General features: G+C 47.0%; 1 protein-coding gene across 1 annotated transcript in view; it reads right to left on the bottom strand.

The window, feature by feature from the left end:
- Nucleotides 1-1,843: 1,843 nt before the first annotated feature.
- PDZD2 (PDZ domain containing 2) overlaps nucleotides 1,844-18,565 on the bottom strand; it is a 263,432-nt gene continuing 246,710 nt past the window's right edge. Inside the window, exons 19-24 of the mRNA XM_068990526.1 lie at nucleotides 14,502-18,468; nucleotides 13,611-13,728; nucleotides 10,297-10,398; nucleotides 8,997-9,267; nucleotides 7,138-7,272; nucleotides 1,844-2,025 (exon numbers count right to left, since the gene is read on the bottom strand). Coding sequence (XP_068846627.1) covers nucleotides 1,844-2,025; nucleotides 7,138-7,272; nucleotides 8,997-9,267; nucleotides 10,297-10,398; nucleotides 13,611-13,728; nucleotides 14,502-18,468 — 4,775 coding nt within the window. The remainder of the gene's footprint in view (nucleotides 2,026-7,137; nucleotides 7,273-8,996; nucleotides 9,268-10,296; nucleotides 10,399-13,610; nucleotides 13,729-14,501; nucleotides 18,469-18,565) is intronic.

Genomic DNA, 18,565 nt, shown 5'->3' on the forward strand with positions numbered 1-18,565 from the left:
CAGAGACTTAAAAACAATCTAGCATGCACCTTGCACTGACTTCCTATAGTATCCTACCTGGAACTGCAGTAGTGAAAAGTAGAAGCTAAATTAATCAGGTCTTTCTAGCAAACTCGTGAACTACATTCCCTTTTGTATAACCTGTTTAAAAATGAGGAATCCGGGCTCATACCAGCCACATAACTCAATCCCATCTGAGAGCCTCCCTGGGCCAGCGCCACAGAGGTTTACTGGGATCAGTCACTCAGAAATAGGTTAATTAAAGAACTCACCCACAGAAAACCTTTGCGTCACCATGGATGCAGGTATGCAGCTTCACCCGTATTCTCAGCACTCAGCTGGTTTGTGCCACCTGAGCCTGTGGCCTGTGACCACTCAATTCTGCTCCTTTACCTTGAAAGACTGACTCACCCTCGTTCTCCATCTTCTGATTACATTTTAGTAAACGAAGCTGATGAGGGTCTGGATCGTTAAGAAAACGTACAGTACAAGGAGAGGCCGGCCCTTTTGGTGACCAGGAACAGGAACATCGAATGGAAACAGTTACTACAAAGAAGCTGGTGCTTCAGAAGGAAGAGCAGCTGGAATGAGTGTCACAAGCAAGCGTGAGTCACAACTGTGTTCTGCTGAGAAACTTTTTTGGCAAAAGAGAATTTGCAAAACAGGAAAACAAAAAGAGCAAAAACTTCAGTCACTGCAGAGCTATGTCATTACACTTAGGTCAAGGTCAGGAAAATTGATCCAATGGTTAGAAATGTGACATTTCTTAAGCTTATTGAGAAAGGGGGAAAAAAGTAAAAAAAAAAAAGTCCTCTAAAAGGATTATTTTAAGCTCCTCTACTTGGATTACAATCCAAGGATACTAAAAAGATAATTGATTTCTAAAAATTTAGCTTAAATTAGTGGTTGGAAAGTACATAAAAATATAAAAATGGAAACTCGGTGACAATGGTATTTTTGCCTGCTCTTTCATTGACCAGTCTTGAATTTCAGCATTTATTCAAGACAAGTTGCAAACTGGATGTAAGGTGCTTTCAGAGCTGGAACTTTCTGCTCATTCTAAGCAGCGAAGTTCATGGCTATTTAGTACAGTTTATCCAAACTGCATTCCTGTAAAATTGCCTTATGACATACACTTTAGATCATGATCAATACTTCATGGTGATCAGTAACCACCGATTAAACTATGCAGCCATACGTTGCACATTATACTCACTAAAAATACCACTTTCTGTATTTTGCTTTTTCATTTTTGGATAATTCCTGAGCCAACCTAACCATTAGGTCATAACTGATTCTGTTTGTTCAAGGGTCATGTTTTTCTTTTCAGGATAACAGACCCTTAGCTCCTTCCACTGAATGTGCCTAAAAGCATTCTGTCATTTACTTACAAAATTATATAAAACTAGTCCTTTTAGTTGTGACAGTTGTGTTGCCCTCAGACTTTGTTAGTTAGGTCACTAATTGCCAGGACTGATTATGTTGGGAGAGGTGGGAGGAAGGATTTGGAGGTCTCACTAAATGTTTCAAGTAAAGAAGGGCATGCCACATCTTGTGTCCCCATCAGGAAACATGGCAGACAGGAGGGGACAGGCACTGGGACGAAGTGGGCCCTCCCACCCTAAGTGATCCAGGCAGAAGGCTTAGGAGCTCAGCTCCATGGCTGCTGCTTCACACGTGAGCAAAAGCGCTGGGGAGTTTGGTAGTCTTGCCCGCACCAGTGCTTCTCTGTTGTTTCAGGAACCCACTGTTTAGAGAAGTCATTCTGATTTGCCGAAGAAAGAAATTGAGAAAAGGAGATTCCAGGTTAAAAAAAAAAAAGTAACAAGCACTGTTAGTGTCACTACCAGTGCTTGCTGCATGAAGAATTCCTGTGCTTTCTAATTACTAACTGCACAGGTCCCTCTGGGACAGCCTTCATGATATTCCAGGCATCGAAATGCATCAGCCCCACTAGAGATTTCCCGTTAATGGCAAGAATTTCATCTCCAGCTTCTATTGTTCCTGCTTGCTCAGCTGCACCACCTGTGAGAATAAATACAGAATGATAGCTGGGAACTTTCATAATATGTAGAATAATTTCCAAGTAAACTAAAAACTTTAGCGAGAAAAATCTCTAAACCATGTGCTGCCTTTAATCTTAGGAGAAGGAAATTTTTCTTAAGACACACAAAGCATATACTCAGAAAAAGAAATGTGACCACATAAATTCAAGTCTGTAACCCCTCTTCCCCTAAACATAATCAACTGACTAGGGGAAGATATTTTCATTGTATTTAGTCAACAAATAGAATGGGGATTACTCTTCAGCTGGGCTAAAGATCTCCAGATCAATACTCAACCCATCAAAAATCCAAATGACCAATAAAAAACAAGTTCAGCTTTTACTTGTTAATAGATATTGGCTGATATATCCAACATGCTGAGAATTAATGAGAATTATATACTTATCAGTGACCCACAGAGATACATTTTACTTAACAAAGCTTAACATATTTCTCCATGAAGCTCTGTGTATGTTATGGCAAGTTGATGAACTTTGGAAAAGACAGGGCTGGCATCCCCTTCTATATACTCGGGCACATTAACATTTGAAACAATCATATTAAAGAAGAAATGCACAGAAGAAAGGACATTGAAAGAGAAAAATACCTAAGTTTGAAAAGAATTTTCTCAAATGTTTAATTGGATCTCAAAATACTGAGCAGATCTTTTTGTCAATCATTGTTATTATCTGAGATAGTTGATTATAAAGACTGACAAAATAATAAAAATATAGCTGGAAGAAAGGAAGTTCAAACGCAACCCACTCCAGAACAAAACACTTTATGTTGTTAATGACAGACAGATACTGTTATCAGAAAAGAGATGAGTCCTCACCAATGCCAGGCCTACAAAGAACAAGGAGACTGAGTTAGTCCTAATCATTGCTTTCTCAAGATACACATTTTTGGAAGTCTTAAAGCACTGATGTCTAACAGACCCAATTAACACGGTGTTAGCATATTTCCTGTTCTAGGAATATTAACTAAAGGCCCCAGGCAGGTTCTGGGTGTTCATCTGAGTCTAAGGATATGGGGATTCCAACCAATCAAAACAGGAGTCTGTGAGTTAGGGGCTGTAGGCAGTCACACTGGTTTGGTCTCAAGTCTGTGACTTCAAGCAGGTTAAGGTTTCTTAAAATTTCATTTTTCTCATCTGCAAAATGGTGTTTACCTATCTTGTTCCCTCACTAGGTTTTTAGACAGATCTAATGAGACGAAGCAGATGAAGTCCTTGAATCACTCAGTGCTGTGCACACCAGAGGTTGTGCAAGCTTCTGGACTTCTTACACACGAGACAGAAGTAAACCTTCTTGTTTAAACCATTGTTGTCTTGGGTTTTATGCTTTTTTCCCAAAAACGTCTTGCATAGTTTTTGTGTAGCACACTTTGAGGTTCCTTTCCGTTGTTCCTGCGCATCGGTGGCTTACAGTACTGAACGCACACCTAGCTGTTTCTCTCGTTCAGCGCGGCTTTTGAGCTGGTCTCCGTTAACGGATGTAGATCCTACTTGTTTCTTGAATTGCTGCATAGTTTTCCTTTTTAATGGATGTAATGTATTTTACTCATCATTTTGCTACAGATAGATATTTAAACTGTTTCATCGCTTCCAATTTAGCAAGCACTGCCAAATTCTTCCCCAGAGAGAGGTACCATTATATATACTTTTGCAAGAAAGTATGAGTGTTCTCCTTTCCCTACATCTTGCCAACACATCATATTATGAGATTTCTTATTTATGGCCAACCTGATTTTAAAAAGATGATTCCTAGTAGTTATAATTTTCACCCAATAATAATATTAGTTTGAGTATCCTTCCCTCTTACTTGTTGACCATTTAGATTTTAACTTTTGTCTATTTTCTGTTCATTTCATTTACCCAGATTTTCCTTTTATTTTTTTATGTCTCATTGAATTATAGTTATATATTCTGGAATTAGCCTTTTGTTGATGTAAATACATTGCAAATATCTTCTAGTTGCTTAGATTTTTATGAAACTTTTTGCCATTTAGAAGTTAAACATTTTATATATGTATATAATATATATATGTGTAATATAAATTATACACTTTTATGGTGTGTTTGTGTATGATATTTATGTAATCCTCTCTATTAGGATTTTAAAACAATGGTTATTGTTGATATACAGGAAATTCTGTTGCTTTTTTGTATGTTGATTGTGAATTCTGCAATCTTGGTGAACTGTTTATATTGGCTTGACATTTGATTCTCTTAGCTTTTTTCCAGTGAGGAAGGAAGAACATATAATTTGCCAATAATGACAAACTACATTCCTGTATTTCCAGTCTTCATGCCTCTAATCCTGTCTTATTGTGTTACTGATATTCTTGGTAAAATGATGAAAAGAGAAACATTTTCAAAGCAGCCCAAATATAGCAGCCCAGACGGTAATAGTGATGATGTTCTACTTTGATGGCTGCTGCTTCACACAAGAGGTTACAAGTAATTATTTACTGATTTTTTTCATCAATAAAATCCCTGACCTTCAAGAGAGCTTTTGGGAAATATAATATTTAATTCATTTATTATTCAAAGAATTTTTTTTATATTAGATTGATGTAAGAAATTGAATATTGCTGTATTGCTTTTAGTGTCTGGGCTGAAAGGCATAGGAAACCAAGATAAACAGAAAATCTGTATCCATTAAATTTTTAAGTAAAATAAAGGTAAGAAAAAATCTTTGGGTAGAGTGCTAAGCCTGAACAAAGAAACTAGCTTTACCGGTCTCCAGAAAGATTCAAGAGGAGGGAGCAATATAATATTCAGAAATCCTTGACTGCCTTTTCCCAGGAATAAATCTGCAGGCTTGTACACAAGAGCACTGGCAAGGCTTGTCTGTGGAACAGGTGCATCTTTCCCTTTTTTCTCTGTCCACTTACACAGTGTTCATGGATTTCTAGCCTGATGCTAGACAGGGGCCAGGAAGATACCGGGACATCGTCTTTGCTCTGCGAGGAGATCTCAGGGGCACTCATCTTTCCCGGGGCTGCTTTTCCACTCTGGTGCTGCAGATGCTGTGAAATTCCTGGGCCTGGCCTCCCGGTCTCCACCTGGGTGCTGCTTTATCTGGCCCCTGGTCTTTTGGCTCACAGGCCAAAAACACCTTATTGAGGGGTGAGCTTCTTGGCTGGCAGAAGCTTCATGTCCTGTGACTGATCACAGTTACCCTTCACTGTGCGTGTCCTAAACATCCCCATCTTGCTGTTTTAGGCTCAGTCCGTTCATTATTCCATCATCTTCCTCTTCATTGGTGCTGCCTGTCTGATTGTAGTGAGCCAGCTGCAAATTTGCTGTGTGCTTTTTTTAGGTTTTCTTATGCCTGAATACTCCTATTGTTTTTCAACAGTCATGACTTCTCTGAATATTTCTTTTGCTTTATCTGGCATTTCTCATTCTCCCTTATCGCTCAATACCCTTTTGTAATTTTTATCTCTCTCTTTATTCCATTGTGCTGTAGTTTTTAAGGTTTCTTCCTTGATTTTCATAAATTCTCTCCTTAAGGATTTAGTATATTTTTAATTCTGTTCATTAATTTAAATACTTTCTTTGAATACTTAAATACTTTCAGACTTTGTTTCTGCTAATGGGTTTTTGTGGGTGTTTTAATGTATCTGCCTGCTTCTTTTGAATACCCTCCTGTCTTTTCATGGATAATATTTTTCTGCCTCAGTTTTTTGATGGACTTTGCTGTTCATCATGTCTGTTGATGATTTCCTCATGTACTCTGTATCCTTTTGTTTACAGCTCTTGCTTAGGAGCGCTCTTGAGAGTCCAACTCAGGTTTTCCTGAACTTGGCTCTCTGCGACCCACTGCTGCCAAGTTAACAGGTGCAGTGTTGCCCCTTTTCCTGGTGCTGAGCGTCTAGACACCACACGGCAGAGGCTCGGCTCCTGGTCTGTGCCTGTCCTCTGCTTGCCCCAGGGACCGTGAGCAAACAGCCTGTTTCCGGCCACCATTGTTTACAGTTGGACTTCCCTGGTGGCTCAGATGGTAAAAGCGTCTGTCTACAGTGTGGGAGACCTGGGTTCAATCCCTGGGTCGGGAAGATCTGCTGGAGAAGGAAATGGCAATCCACTCCAGTGCTACTGGCTGGAAAATCCCCATGGACAGAGGAGCCTGATTGATAGGTTACAGTCCATGGGGTAGCAAAGAGTCGAACACGACTGAGCAACTTCACTTCAGACTTCAAGAAAGTAAGATGGGAGCAGTAGATATTGTTAGAATCACTGGTAAAGATGAAATTTCTTCATGACTTGAATAATTCATTTTGTGATCATGGGCAGTCCCAAGAATCTCTTCAGATTCCTGAGCTGAATAAGTATATTAACAATATCAATATAAATATATATTATATATATGGAATCAGTATTGTAATATAAAATATTTCATATATAAATAGCATATGTGGGTATATATAAACAAATCATTAGTATAATTATATTATTAATATAACTGCTCAGCTCTGGGACCTAGAGAGAGAATTTTGAGAACTGTCCAAGATCATAAAATACACTGAGTTCATGAAGAGACCTCCTGTCTCCCAACTATTTCAGTGATATCTACTGGCTCACATATTACCTTCTTGAAATCCAGCATTTGCAATTTTAAATGAATATGACCTTGACGAATGTTAAGTACCCCTGACCGGCAATTCTGATGGCATCACTTAGCTTGCTGTATTCACGTCCATACAGCTAATGGTAAGTAAGAACACGGAGACAGGGATACAGCCTTGAGGCTGGAGGCACAGACACTGGAGCAGACAGCCTGGGTTCAAGCTGGGTTTGGCCACTTATATTGGTGTGACCTTAGGTGTCTGTGTAACTCCCTGGTGACTCAGTTTCTTCTTTTGTAAAACAGGGATGATAACAGTACCCATGCTATATAACTGTCATGTGGATGAGCAACACGTGTGAAATGCTTGCAACAGAGCTGATGCAGTAAACCCTGGATGTCAGCATTAAAAACATGGTAAAATTTTTAAAACAAATTTGATTTCCAGATGGAAAGCACTGACATGCACATAGAGAAAATAGGCACTGGGCCGAGGACTGGGGTTTCTGGGAGATTACCTTTGTACACTCTTTTAACGAGCAGGGGCCCATCTCCAGACATGGATGACTTCCCTCCATCCAGACTCAGGCCCAGCCCGGCCGAGGTCTTCAGCACTTCAACACACAGAGCCTCGTGCACAGCCGTGCTTCTCCCTGCAGCGAAAGCATGTGTCTGCAAAGCTGATGACAGTGATCTGAGGCCCTGCCTGTCCAGGGCCCCCCAGCGTGTTCCCCGAGCACTCTCAAGTCCTGTCCACCAATGTTAAGGTTGGTCTCCCCACACCTGGAGCTGTGTTCCTGCCAACCCCACCCCTCTGCTCACCTAAGCACCTTCTGCAAGCACAGACAAGGCACTGCTGCCCAGGCAGAAATCCCTACACTCAGTGCACATCTCAGGGTAGACTGAAGTCACGCTTCGGGAATCATATTTGATTTCCTGCCAGCCTTGGTGGCTGAACATCACAGTCTGGTTCTGACAACCTGTGATACCCAAATGCCAGGCCTCAAGTGAGACGTGGCGCTTCCGTCCTCCTTCTGTGAGGGGTACCCCTGCTTCTGGTTGTCTGTATCACACACTAGCTGTCTTCATTGCCATCTCCTGGCTCCTCTATGGGGAGAGTGTTTCCGTGGTGATGCCTGCTCCATAGCAACAAGCCTGTGCCTACTTTGTGTGCTAGTTTGGAGAGGCCTGGCTGAACTCTGTCTTGGGGGTCTGAATACAGATTGTAAATTTGCCTTTTATTTCCCTTCAGTACTGTACCAGTGAAGGATGTCTTGAGTTGAGTGGAAAGGGCACTTAATAGCTTGGGAGGCAGGGGAAGGACCACAGACAGATTAAACTGTCCACTTGGGGTTGAGACCAGTAGCATCACCACCTTTGAATATAACGGCCATTCCTGTGGTTTAAAGGCCACTCCACATGGTCTGAAAGAAACTTCCTCACAGTGGGAGGGGCACCGTTTTCAATAGGTCATTTTGCTTTCAGTTAAACAGGAAAATGAGCCCATACTGGAATCACCTGGGAACCTTGAAAAGATACTGAGCCCCCATCCCTCACCCCACCCTTACTCTCAGAGTTTGACTTAATTGACCTGGGGATTTCCTGGGCATCAGGATTTTTAAAAGCTTCCTTGGCACCTCTAACATTAAGTCCAAGTGGGCTGCAGTCAGTGCTTGATAAGGCATAATCACCTTATCATGGGTAAAGCATATCAGATCTGGTAGAGCCCTGGGCAGGGGGATCTTGAAGAATAGGAATACAAAGAAATAAATTTATGCCTTGAACGTGTGTGTAGTTTGGTAACTCTGTTAAAGCTGGTTCAAGGCCAGATGCCCTGAAGCTGCTATAGGAATACTTAATGATTACAAATTTCAGGACAGCCTTCTGTATCTGAGTTCCTGAGTCTTACAAACTCTGAAAGCTGTTAGGACTGAGTGCCCGGTGGTTTCCTTTGACAGCTTAAGTTTCCAGAATTCCACTGAAAATACACCAAATAAGGAATTCCCTGGTGGTCCAGTAGTTAAGTGAGTGCTTTCACTGCCAGAGCCAGGGTTCAATCCCTGGTCAGAGAACTAAGATCTCACGAGCCATGTGGCCAGAAAGAGAAAAAGTACACCAAACAGTTGAGACGGTGCAAGGGCAAAGGTTAAGCATGACAAGATCTGCTAAGTAAGGTATTTGCTTGTACTGGGAAGGGCTTCGGTTTTCTAGAATAAGAGCAAGACAATAGAGCAGAGGGAAGACTACGTAAGCGCCCAACACTGTGGAGGCATCTGGACAGGAAGAGTTTCTTTCTTGTTCAGAGGAATCAGTGCTATTCTTGCCAAAACCATCACAAATAGCTCAGGCCACCGCAGTTGCTGAACTTGTTTCTTACCTGTTCCAGGCTCCAGGGGGCTGGTCTTTCTGGACACCAAGCCCTTCCCGTTGGCTGTGGGAGGCTCCTGCCGGCTGGAGGGCCTGGGCTGATCACTCCCTTTCTTGATGACCAGGAGGACCTCTTTGTGCAGCTGTGCCTGGTGCAGAGCCTTCAGCACGTCCCCGTGGGCTAAGCCAGCCAGTGAGGCACCGTTGAGGGACAGCAGGAAATCCCCTCGGCTCACAGTCCCTACCTGAGAAGCCGCCCCCTGAGAAAACACCCTGTGGACCTGCGACAAGGGGAGGACAGAGCCAAATTCACTTATGACGTCCAGAAAAAGCAAAAGCACCAAGCTGTAGTAAAATAAGTTTCTGATGGCAAGTTTTCCATGCGATACCAACACTCGGTTTACCAAAAACATTCCATGTGAGAAACAGGATTAATAAGAGCAGCAGCAGCACCTCAGTGCAGTTTCATTCTTGCTAGCGTCTAAAATCGGAGAAGGCAATGGCAACCCACTCCAGTACTCTTGCCTGGAAAATCCCATGGATGAAGGAGCCTGGTAGGCTGCAGTCCATGTCCGTGGGGTCGCTAAGAGTCGGGCACAACTGAGCGACTTCACTTTCACTTTTCACTTTCACGCACTGGAGAAGGAAATGGCGACCCACTCCAGTGTTCTTGCCTGGAGAATCCCAGGGATGGCGGAGCCTGGTGGGCTGCCGTCTGTGGGGTTGCACAGAGTCGGACACGACTGAAGCGACTCAGCAGTAGCGTCTAAAATGGGCCTTGGTGGTCCATGTGTGTGCCCAATCACTTTAGTCATGTCCAACTCTTTGCAACCCCATGGACTGGCTCCTCTGTCCATGGGATTCTCAAGGCAAGAATACTGGTGCTCCATGGGGCAAAAAAAGATGAACAGGACTGGGTCTCGCCCAAGGAAGCTGACCTCCCTAATGGTTTCAGAGGCTTCTTGAGTGATGTAAAATTTTAATCTTGAGAAAACAGATTTAAAAGCAAATGCAAGTTTTGGTCCATTAGTTCTAAGGTCCATCTTAAACCAATAAAAGGTTTAGGTGAATATGAGGATGTAGACAACTTTATACGCAGCAGCATCTTAGGTCACTCGCTGTTAAAAGCGCCTGTGTTTGTCAACGAGAACATTACGTACCACTTTCCCCACTTTGTTTTGAAGGGGGGTGGTGGTGGGGGGGCGGTGTCCCGTCACCATTCTTTGAATCGACTGCCATGAATTCTGTGCTGATTAAGTTCTCAGGCTGCTGCAGGACTGACCTGACAGCATCTCAACACTGTCACTTACCACAGTTGCTTTTGGCTGCACATCTGTCCCTCCTGCCACACTGAATCCCAGACCTGAGCCTTCTTTTTTATTCAAGACTATGAAGCAAATATCTTCTTTGTTCTGGTGAAAAGAAACAGAAACCAATATATTTCCTGTGCCGGAGTAAGGAAGTTTTGAACACATCCTCCCCACAGTACTGCGGAGCTTGTCACTGCTAACCCTGGTGGTTAGGTGTTTCCACACAGTATTGGGAGTGGAGGGCCCGTTTCAAATACCCTGCATTCCTCCTGGGTGGTGCTTATGCAGTTTCAAGGGTCCATCTTATAGCTCTAGGACCACTGGGAAGGTCATATGAACCAGGATGGGCGCAGGGACACGGGACACTTAGAAGCCATTCTCAACACCAGATGGTGTGTTCCCAAATCTGATCATAGCACATAATTCAATCATGCAAGGATTTCTTTACAGTTTTCTCAGTCTACAATTGAGCAAAGCCCATGTTGTCAGTAGCAGAAGTATAGGTGCCAAGACAGGATAAGAGCACATTGAAGCCATAAGTTTTACACCCCCTCAACCCCACCATATTCAGCTCATTGGATTTTAGGTAGAATGAATGAACTGGCAGTTAAAAAACACAAAGTATTTTGAAAAAAATGGAAAGTACATATAAAACTGTCAACTCACTGGGACTAGAACATTCTTAGTAACTGAGTCCTCGGGTTAAATAGCAGAAGACATTCCTGTGTTTTAAGCATCAATTGAAAGGTACCTTGCAATAAAGATTTTAAAATTATCTGGGCTAATTATTCTGAATTTTGACTTCCTTCGACTTCCTTTGCCCCCATGCTAGATATGATTCAGCATCATTTTAAAGAGCTGTGTTGCTAGGTTTCCCTTGAAGTAATTGATTTATAATCCATCAATTCAAGGTGTTCTCAAGCTCAGCAACAGAAAAAGAATCTAACCAGGCTGGCTGCAACAGAGAAAGTGAAAATGTTGAAAGAGAAGACCACCTCTTTGTTCTGCTGGGCAAAGAAACCAATGTTTAAAAACAAAGGGTTTAGTGTGAGTTCTAAAGAGTAATCCCAAGCATTTTTACACCACTCTAAAGCGGTTCATTCAAACCTAAGCTGACACTACAATATCCAGCAGAACTTTGGGGGGCTGGGGTGTCTACTTCATGGGCAAGTTTCAAGCGTATATACACTCAGATGCTGGTCAGTGGAGAGGAGTGATGATCAGGGTTTCTCACAAAAACAGGAACATGTGGTCTGGGAAATGATCTCTGTGCTGCTTCTGGGAAATGGGATGGTGAACTAGAAATACTGCTCAGATATTTAAATACCTTATTGGAGCAAAGATTTAAGAATGAGACTCTTCTGCATTCTGGGATACATCACCAAAATTTTAATTTATTCTAATTTTTTCTTGCTCTAGTTGTGTTTGTGGGTACAAGTGTGCTAGAGACCGACTGCTAGGCTAAGTGTTGCCTCTCCAAAAAGGTTAGCACAGCATCAGCGAAGCTAGATGGTCCTCAAGAGCTCTCCAAGATCTGCACATGTTGAAGTGTCGAGACCAGAGCTGTTTCCTGACTCAACCTCTCACAGCGCACAACACCTGCGGATCATACTCACTGGGAAAAAAGCAAGGTAGTAAACTTCTGAAGATGGCAGAGAAAGCACATTTCTACTCAAAGCTCCTCTCCAAAATTAACTGAAGACAATAAGAAAAAAGGCAAAAGAAAGCTGCATTCTGATCAAAGTCGAAATAATCTTCAACAGCTGCTGGTGGTGAATATGGAACCAGGGTGAGGAGGTGAGGGAGGCTGGGAGATGACCCCAGGGTGGCGTTCAGCACGCTGTCCACACCAGAGTCGCTGCTGTGTTTGTGGTCCCTGACAATGTGCCTCTCAAGTGTGTGAGCTTGGTTGAGGTTTTTTGGTTTTCCCCTCGTATCTAACATGTCTGGAGCAAAAAGCCTGGCAAAGTATGAACCCACTGAGCCACCTTGATGCAAAATCCAAGAGTAAGGCTTTCATCATTTGTAACAAGTCGACGAAAGAAGGGAGCAGATGGAACAGTCCCTCTTCCTGAAAGTAAAAAATGCCCTGTGTCTCAAGATGTTTCCTAACCGCACAGACCAAACCAGGGACAGAGAAGCCAAAGGGAGTAGAAGCTGAAAGGGACTGATCTCTATTCCTCCCCATGTCCTCTCCATTCTGGTTCATTCCATGTTAGATGCCAATGTCACATCCGGGTACCCTTTTGGGTAATGTTAGAATTTCTGGAATGGTGCTCTCAGGTGGTATCAGTGACCAGGTATATTACCACTCAAGAAAAATTGTTCATATTTGCTTTTCCTCTGGATAAAAAATATTCATTTATTTGGGTTCAAATCTTACTGAATACTTCTGAGAAATTAACATGCTTCAGAGAAGTATTCTAAATATGAACCCATGGTTTCTTTTGTTATTGTTTACTGTCACATCCAATTTATTGACGGACTTGACTTGTAATGACTAATCCTTTTCTTTGAAGGTCTTGTTTGGGGCCAGGGTGGGACTGCGTTAGTCACTAAGTTGGGTCCAACTCTTTGTGACGCTATGGACTGTAGCCCACCAGGCTTCTGTGTCCATGGAATTCTCTGGGCAGGAATACTGGAGTAGGTTGCCATTCCCTTCTCCAGAGGATCTTCCGGACCCAGGGATCAAACCCAGGTCTCCCATACTGCAGGCAAATTCTTTACTATCTGAGCCACCAGGGAAGCCCCAGCGTAGGGCTACACAGCTGTTAACTCTCGTTTCCCCAGCAGGTGGCTCCCTTGACAGGCAGTTATGTCCACTTAGGTGGACAGAGGTACTCATGGCCATTCCCCCACCGTTCCAACGTGCCTAGTCCTGTTGGAAGTGCTTGCTGCAGACAAACTCCAGGTGTGGGGGTGGGTGGGGAAGATGGTAACTAGTCGCTCCTGGGGGATTAAAACACCAATCTGGCACTGAAAAATTCAACACAAGTGAGCTTCTGAAACAAGCTGCAAGCTATCAAGACAGATCAGACTGAGCTGCTGAACTTGCCACACGGGACTTGGGAGAAGGGCTCTCCCGGGTCCTCTAAAGCCTGTGGCACACGCCTGAGCACTGAGGTGGCAGCAGTCCCATCTTCCTGTGTTTTCTGTAGTGTTTTTTTTTTTTTTTTTTTACCCCCAGACTCTAAACTTTTTATTTTGTACTGAGGGATCGTCGATTAGTAATGTTGTGGTTTCAGGTGAACAGCAAAGGGACTCAGTCCTGCGCACACAGGGATGCACCTCCCCATTTTCTCTCTTTCACTCACCTCTGATTGTGCTTTCGCTTCCTGAATGAGAGAGAGGACCGTAGACCTGGACCCCACTGACGACAGAACGGACTGCAGTCTTTGCTGGTCCCCTGCTGAGACCAGGAGCTGCTGCAGACTAAAGAACACAAATGTATTGGAAGAATGTTCAAGGAAAAAACCTCGCCACTGTGCTGGGGTGCATTAAGAATGATCTCCTTTCTACCGCATCGCAGGTATTTTCTGATTTTCATGCTCTCTTTTGGTCAGAACTCCATTTGAAACTGAAGAAGCTCAAACACTCAACAGGAATTTCATTCACTGCCAACAGCAGTGGGAATTCCTATGGATTCTAGGATCCCTCCAAGATGTTAGGGGACCAATGCTGACCTTGAACAGAAACTTTCAGACATATTAAATATTCTGTAGGCTCCAGTGAAATATTTTTAAACATGCTAGAAGTTTCCTATTTGACTTCAGTCACTTTCAAAGGTTCTGATCCTCCCCCGATGGTCCCGTTTCCTTATCCTACCATCTCTCTCTCTCTCTCTTGCTCTGTGTTTTTGCAAAGTGCCCTGTCCTACAAAAGCCTCTCTTTAGAGCAACATTTTGGGAAACACTTTTCCCTGCAGGCACTTTATTTTTCCAGTATTAAAAAAAAATTGGCTGGAATAGAAAAAGGATGTTAGTGGGATTTATTCAGTGTAATCTGAATAAAGTCTGTCATTGAGCTAATTGTGTGTGGTTTCAATGTTAACTTCTGACAAACGCACCGTGGTTATGAAAGATGTTAACTTGAGCAGCTAGTGAGATGTAGATGGGAAGTTTGCACTATTTTTGCAACTTTTCCAAAAGTCTAGAACTAATCCATTAAAAAAAAAATTACATAAAAGGGGAAGAGTGGACACTTACTTCACTGACCAACTTCTTCCGGAAGGCAGATCCTGGGTGGTCTCACCCACATCATGGGTTAAACTGGATGGTCTGGGGTCAGTGCCTTTGGGATAGGCCCTTTCTGCCCCATCCCTGGGGCATGAAAGGGCAATGGACCCAGTGAGGCCCCCAGCAGGGGAGCCAAGTGACCTCCGGGGGACGATTTCCAGCTCGGTTTTGAAGAGCACAGCGGGTGGCCCCGCTGAGAAGTCCTCGCTGCAGAGCTTGTCCAAGTCGGGCATGCTCAGGGCTCTCAGCTCCTGGAGCTTCGAGCGGGACAGAGGTGAGGCCTGCGTGTGACGCACCGAGGACTTGTTCCTCTTGGCAGGAGAGGCGGGGGTTGCAGTTGGGGCAGGGATGCCCGAAGGACCAGGTGGTCTCTTGGGGTCTGAGTCAGTGCCCTTGCTACGGGCATCTGCTGGGGTCTGCCGGGAGATGGCCAGTGTCATGCTGGACGGGGACTTGGTGATCGGGGGGACGACGGTGGCGGCTTCACCTTGGCTTTCGCTGCAGGAACTCAGGCTGCGTCTCAGTGACCTCGCCGTTGGGTCACTGAAGTGGCCAAGGGTCCCAGAAACCACGCTGCCGGACGACCGTCTCCCAATGGGAGGCTTGGAGCTCACTGACAAGGAGGAGGAGGAGGCCCCGGCCTTGGCTGCGGGCCGGTCAGAGTGGGCTAGGTTCTCGAAAGACTTGATCCTCTGCTTCACAGAGAAAAAGGAGGTGGATTCGTGGGGCCAGTTCTGTGGGGAGTAGTGATGTCTCCTGGTGACTGTGACTCTGTCTGTGAGCTGGCAGCTGGTTTCCTGGGTGGACAGGACATCTGCTTCGTCTGTTGTTGGAAGGTTCCCCGAAGTCTCCAGCAGGGGCTTTACGCTGTATACACCCTGCCCGTTAGCCAGGCTGAGAACGGCGCCTCTGGACGCCTTGGCCTCGAGGAGGCCCCCGCTGGTGCCAGGGATCTGGGCGTCCCGAGGGGCGCGCCCTGGGCTCTGTGGGGCATGGCCCTCCCGGCCGAAAAGACTGGAGAACTGGGCCGGCATGGAGTAGGTCCTGGTCGCTGGCCTTGGCGTGAAGTAGGGATGATCGTCCAGCACTGGGCCCACTGGTGGGCCGTTCCTGGGCACCCCCAGGGCGTCGGCCATCTGGCCGGGATCGGCCTTTCTCGCCAGCAGCTGCGGGGAGGAAGAGGAGGAGAGTCTTGCCAGGCTGATGGATCGCTGCTGTGCTTCTAGCTCCACCTGGGAGACCCGGGTTGGGAGTGAGGACGGGTGGTTTGGGGAGGACTCCCCTGGCTGGAGACAGAGCCCAACCTCACTCTCCTCCTGATGGCTGCTCTGGGACAAGAGCCCACCCTGTGTGTCCCCTTCAGCCGGCATGTCACCACATGTGCTCTTTGGCATCCTTTCAGAAGGGATCTCAATGATTTTCAGCTGCTTGGTTCTTTCGGGAGGCCCACCAGCAATTATTTTGCTTCTTTTGTCACCAGTCACCCCGGGCAGGGCTGCTTCTGCTGCGGAGTCTGTTTGGCTGGACGCGGACCGCTCACCCTGCCCGGGAGTGGGGACCTCCCACTTGCTGGCCATCGTGGACGTGCCACTCCTCGGTGCCGTGGGACTTGCTAGCCCCGGGGATGCCAGGGGAACCCTGCTCTCTGGACCACACTTGGGAGGGCTGGGGGCAGCCAGGCAGCCTCGGTTGGGTTCTGCAGGCACCGCCGGGTGGAGCCTACCGCACGCACCTTGCTCAGGAAGGGTCTTGGGGGTGGTCACGGGTGAAACAAACATCCTGATGCTCGAGTCGGATGCCGAGGGCTTCAGGGAGCCCGGGGTCCCAGGGGGCATCTTGCCCTCCACACTCTGAGGAGGCTGGGGGGCAGCTGCGGCAGTCGTGTCCGGTTCCTCGTGGCTGGCTGTGTGGCACCGGTGCGACGCCACCTTGGAAAGCATTTTGTGGGAGGCCTGGGGCGAGACAAGGGCTTTCTTGTGCTCTGAGCTGCCTGACTTCCCCGCGTGAACAGCCGTGGCCTCAGAGCTGACTTTGCCTTTGCTTCTGATGCTCAGTCTCTTCAGCTTAGGACCAGCTTTGGGTTTCTGACAGTTACTCAAAAGGGTTTCCACAGAATTCTTCCCAGGCAAGTCTTTATTCTCAAGGTCCAGCCGAGGAGGGGGGCTATCTGGCACAGGCACCCCCTTCTTGTGGCTGAAGCTCGGCATCTGGGCCTTGGGGTTGGGGCTTCCGGCCAGCAGTGTGTACTGTTCTGTTTCAGTTTTGCTCTGTGGATGTGTCCCGTGGTTGTTCTTATTTATCTCTTTAAACCAGGCCATGAGAGGCCGCCGGGAGATGGCTTTTGGCTTTGGCAGCAAGTCCTCTGGGCCTTGACCTCTGGAGATGTGCAGGTTTCCCAGAGCTGAGTCTCCATTCTTGGGGACACACGCCCTGAAGGAGGCTTGGTTTTCAGCAGTGTGAACATCTGTTTCTTGTTTCTCAGCTGGCGTCTTGTCATCCAAACGGTCACACTCCAAACCATTCACCATGTTAGAACCAAGGGTGCCTGGGGAGCTGGGGACAGGCCTGGTACCCGGAGGAGGCTGGGTGGCTTCCCCAGAGTCCTCTTCACTCGGGGACCTGTGGTCTTGGGAGACCCTTGTATCCTCAGGTGGCTCTGCCTCCTGAGAGCTCACGTCTGACAGAGGAGGAGGTGGCTGCGGAGGGGTGGAGGTGCCTGGCACGAAGCAGGCTGTGTGGCTCGCTTCTGCCCCCACGTGGCTCAGGGCTCCGTCCTTTGGTGGCAGGGCTGTGGAGAGGGCAAGGCAGGCAGCCACCCGGGCAGGAGCAAGGGCAGTGGCTAAGGGTCGATCGGGGGAGCCATCCGTGGAACAGATTTCCACTTGCTCCTCCTCGGACTCCGTCGTGTCTCCCTTGTGAGAAGGCTCAGGAGGACGAGGACGAGGAGGGGACCAGCTGTCCCGGGTGGGAGCTCGCGGGGCTTCAGTGAGCGACTCGGGGTCCGAGGACGAGTCCTCCACGTCCCCGTACATGGACGAGAGGGACACAGATGGCTCGGTGCTGTCGCCCAGGCCCGACAGTGAGGTGCTGTCTTCGTGGAGACTGCTGAGATTCCTAGAGTAGTTGCTCAGAAAGCTTTTGTTCACAGTAAAATGTCTGTCGGGATTGATGGAATCCAAAACTGAAGGCTGGCCGGCCCACTGAGGGGGAGGGGCTGGACCAGCCGCCCCGGGCCTCCTTGGGGCAGGGCTCGGACTCCCTGAGGCTGGCTGTGGCCCCTGGGCAGCCTGCTCTCTGCTCAGCTGGTCCCCTTTCCCGAGGGAGGGAAGTCTTGCTCCGGAGGCATCTGGTTCCACCAGGAGCCTGTCGATGTCCGTCACTGGGCAGCGCCCGTTCCCTCCGAGGCAGCCGGGCCCCAAGGGACCCCCACATGCCTCCTGGGCCTTGTCACTCGGCAATGGCAGGGCCGGGCCAGCCTGCAGGGGACTGGCAGACCCCGAGTCTGTTCCCTGGGGCAGAGCCGACCCCCGGCAGTTTCCAGGGACAAGGACCACTGAGGTTTGCAGAGCCTTGGCATGGTGACCCGGAACCCCCTCTTGGCTCTCCTCCCTGGACGTGAGGTCTTGTGGCAGCCCAGCACCAGTCAGAGGTGCCCCCTCAGCCGTGGGTCCTGCTCCCCTGGGGGTCGTTGCCTTCCAGGCGGCACAGGGCAAGCTGGCGTTGGGAGCTGCTCTTATCTCATGGAGGTCAGGACAAGCCGTTGCCATTGTCCCTGGGGATGTGCTGTCTTCAGACTTGGGGATCCTGGGAGACTCTGGCCCTCCAGGGTCCTCAGGTCGCCTCGCTGGCCCTGTGTCCATTGAGGTCTGGCTGGGGTCAGGGTGAGCTGCCCCCTTCTGCCCTGGGGAAGGGAGAGGGTCTGGGGAGCCATCTGGTCCTGGGTGGAGAATAAAAAAAAAAAAGTTGGAGTGGTGGGGGAGACACAGGGTGAAAGGTAAGATAACAGAAAACTTCAATGAAAACAAGAGAAAACT

The sequence above is a fragment of the Capricornis sumatraensis genome, chromosome 18 (assembly GCF_032405125.1).
Source record: "Capricornis sumatraensis isolate serow.1 chromosome 18, serow.2, whole genome shotgun sequence".
Lineage (NCBI taxonomy): Eukaryota > Metazoa > Chordata > Mammalia > Artiodactyla > Bovidae > Capricornis > Capricornis sumatraensis.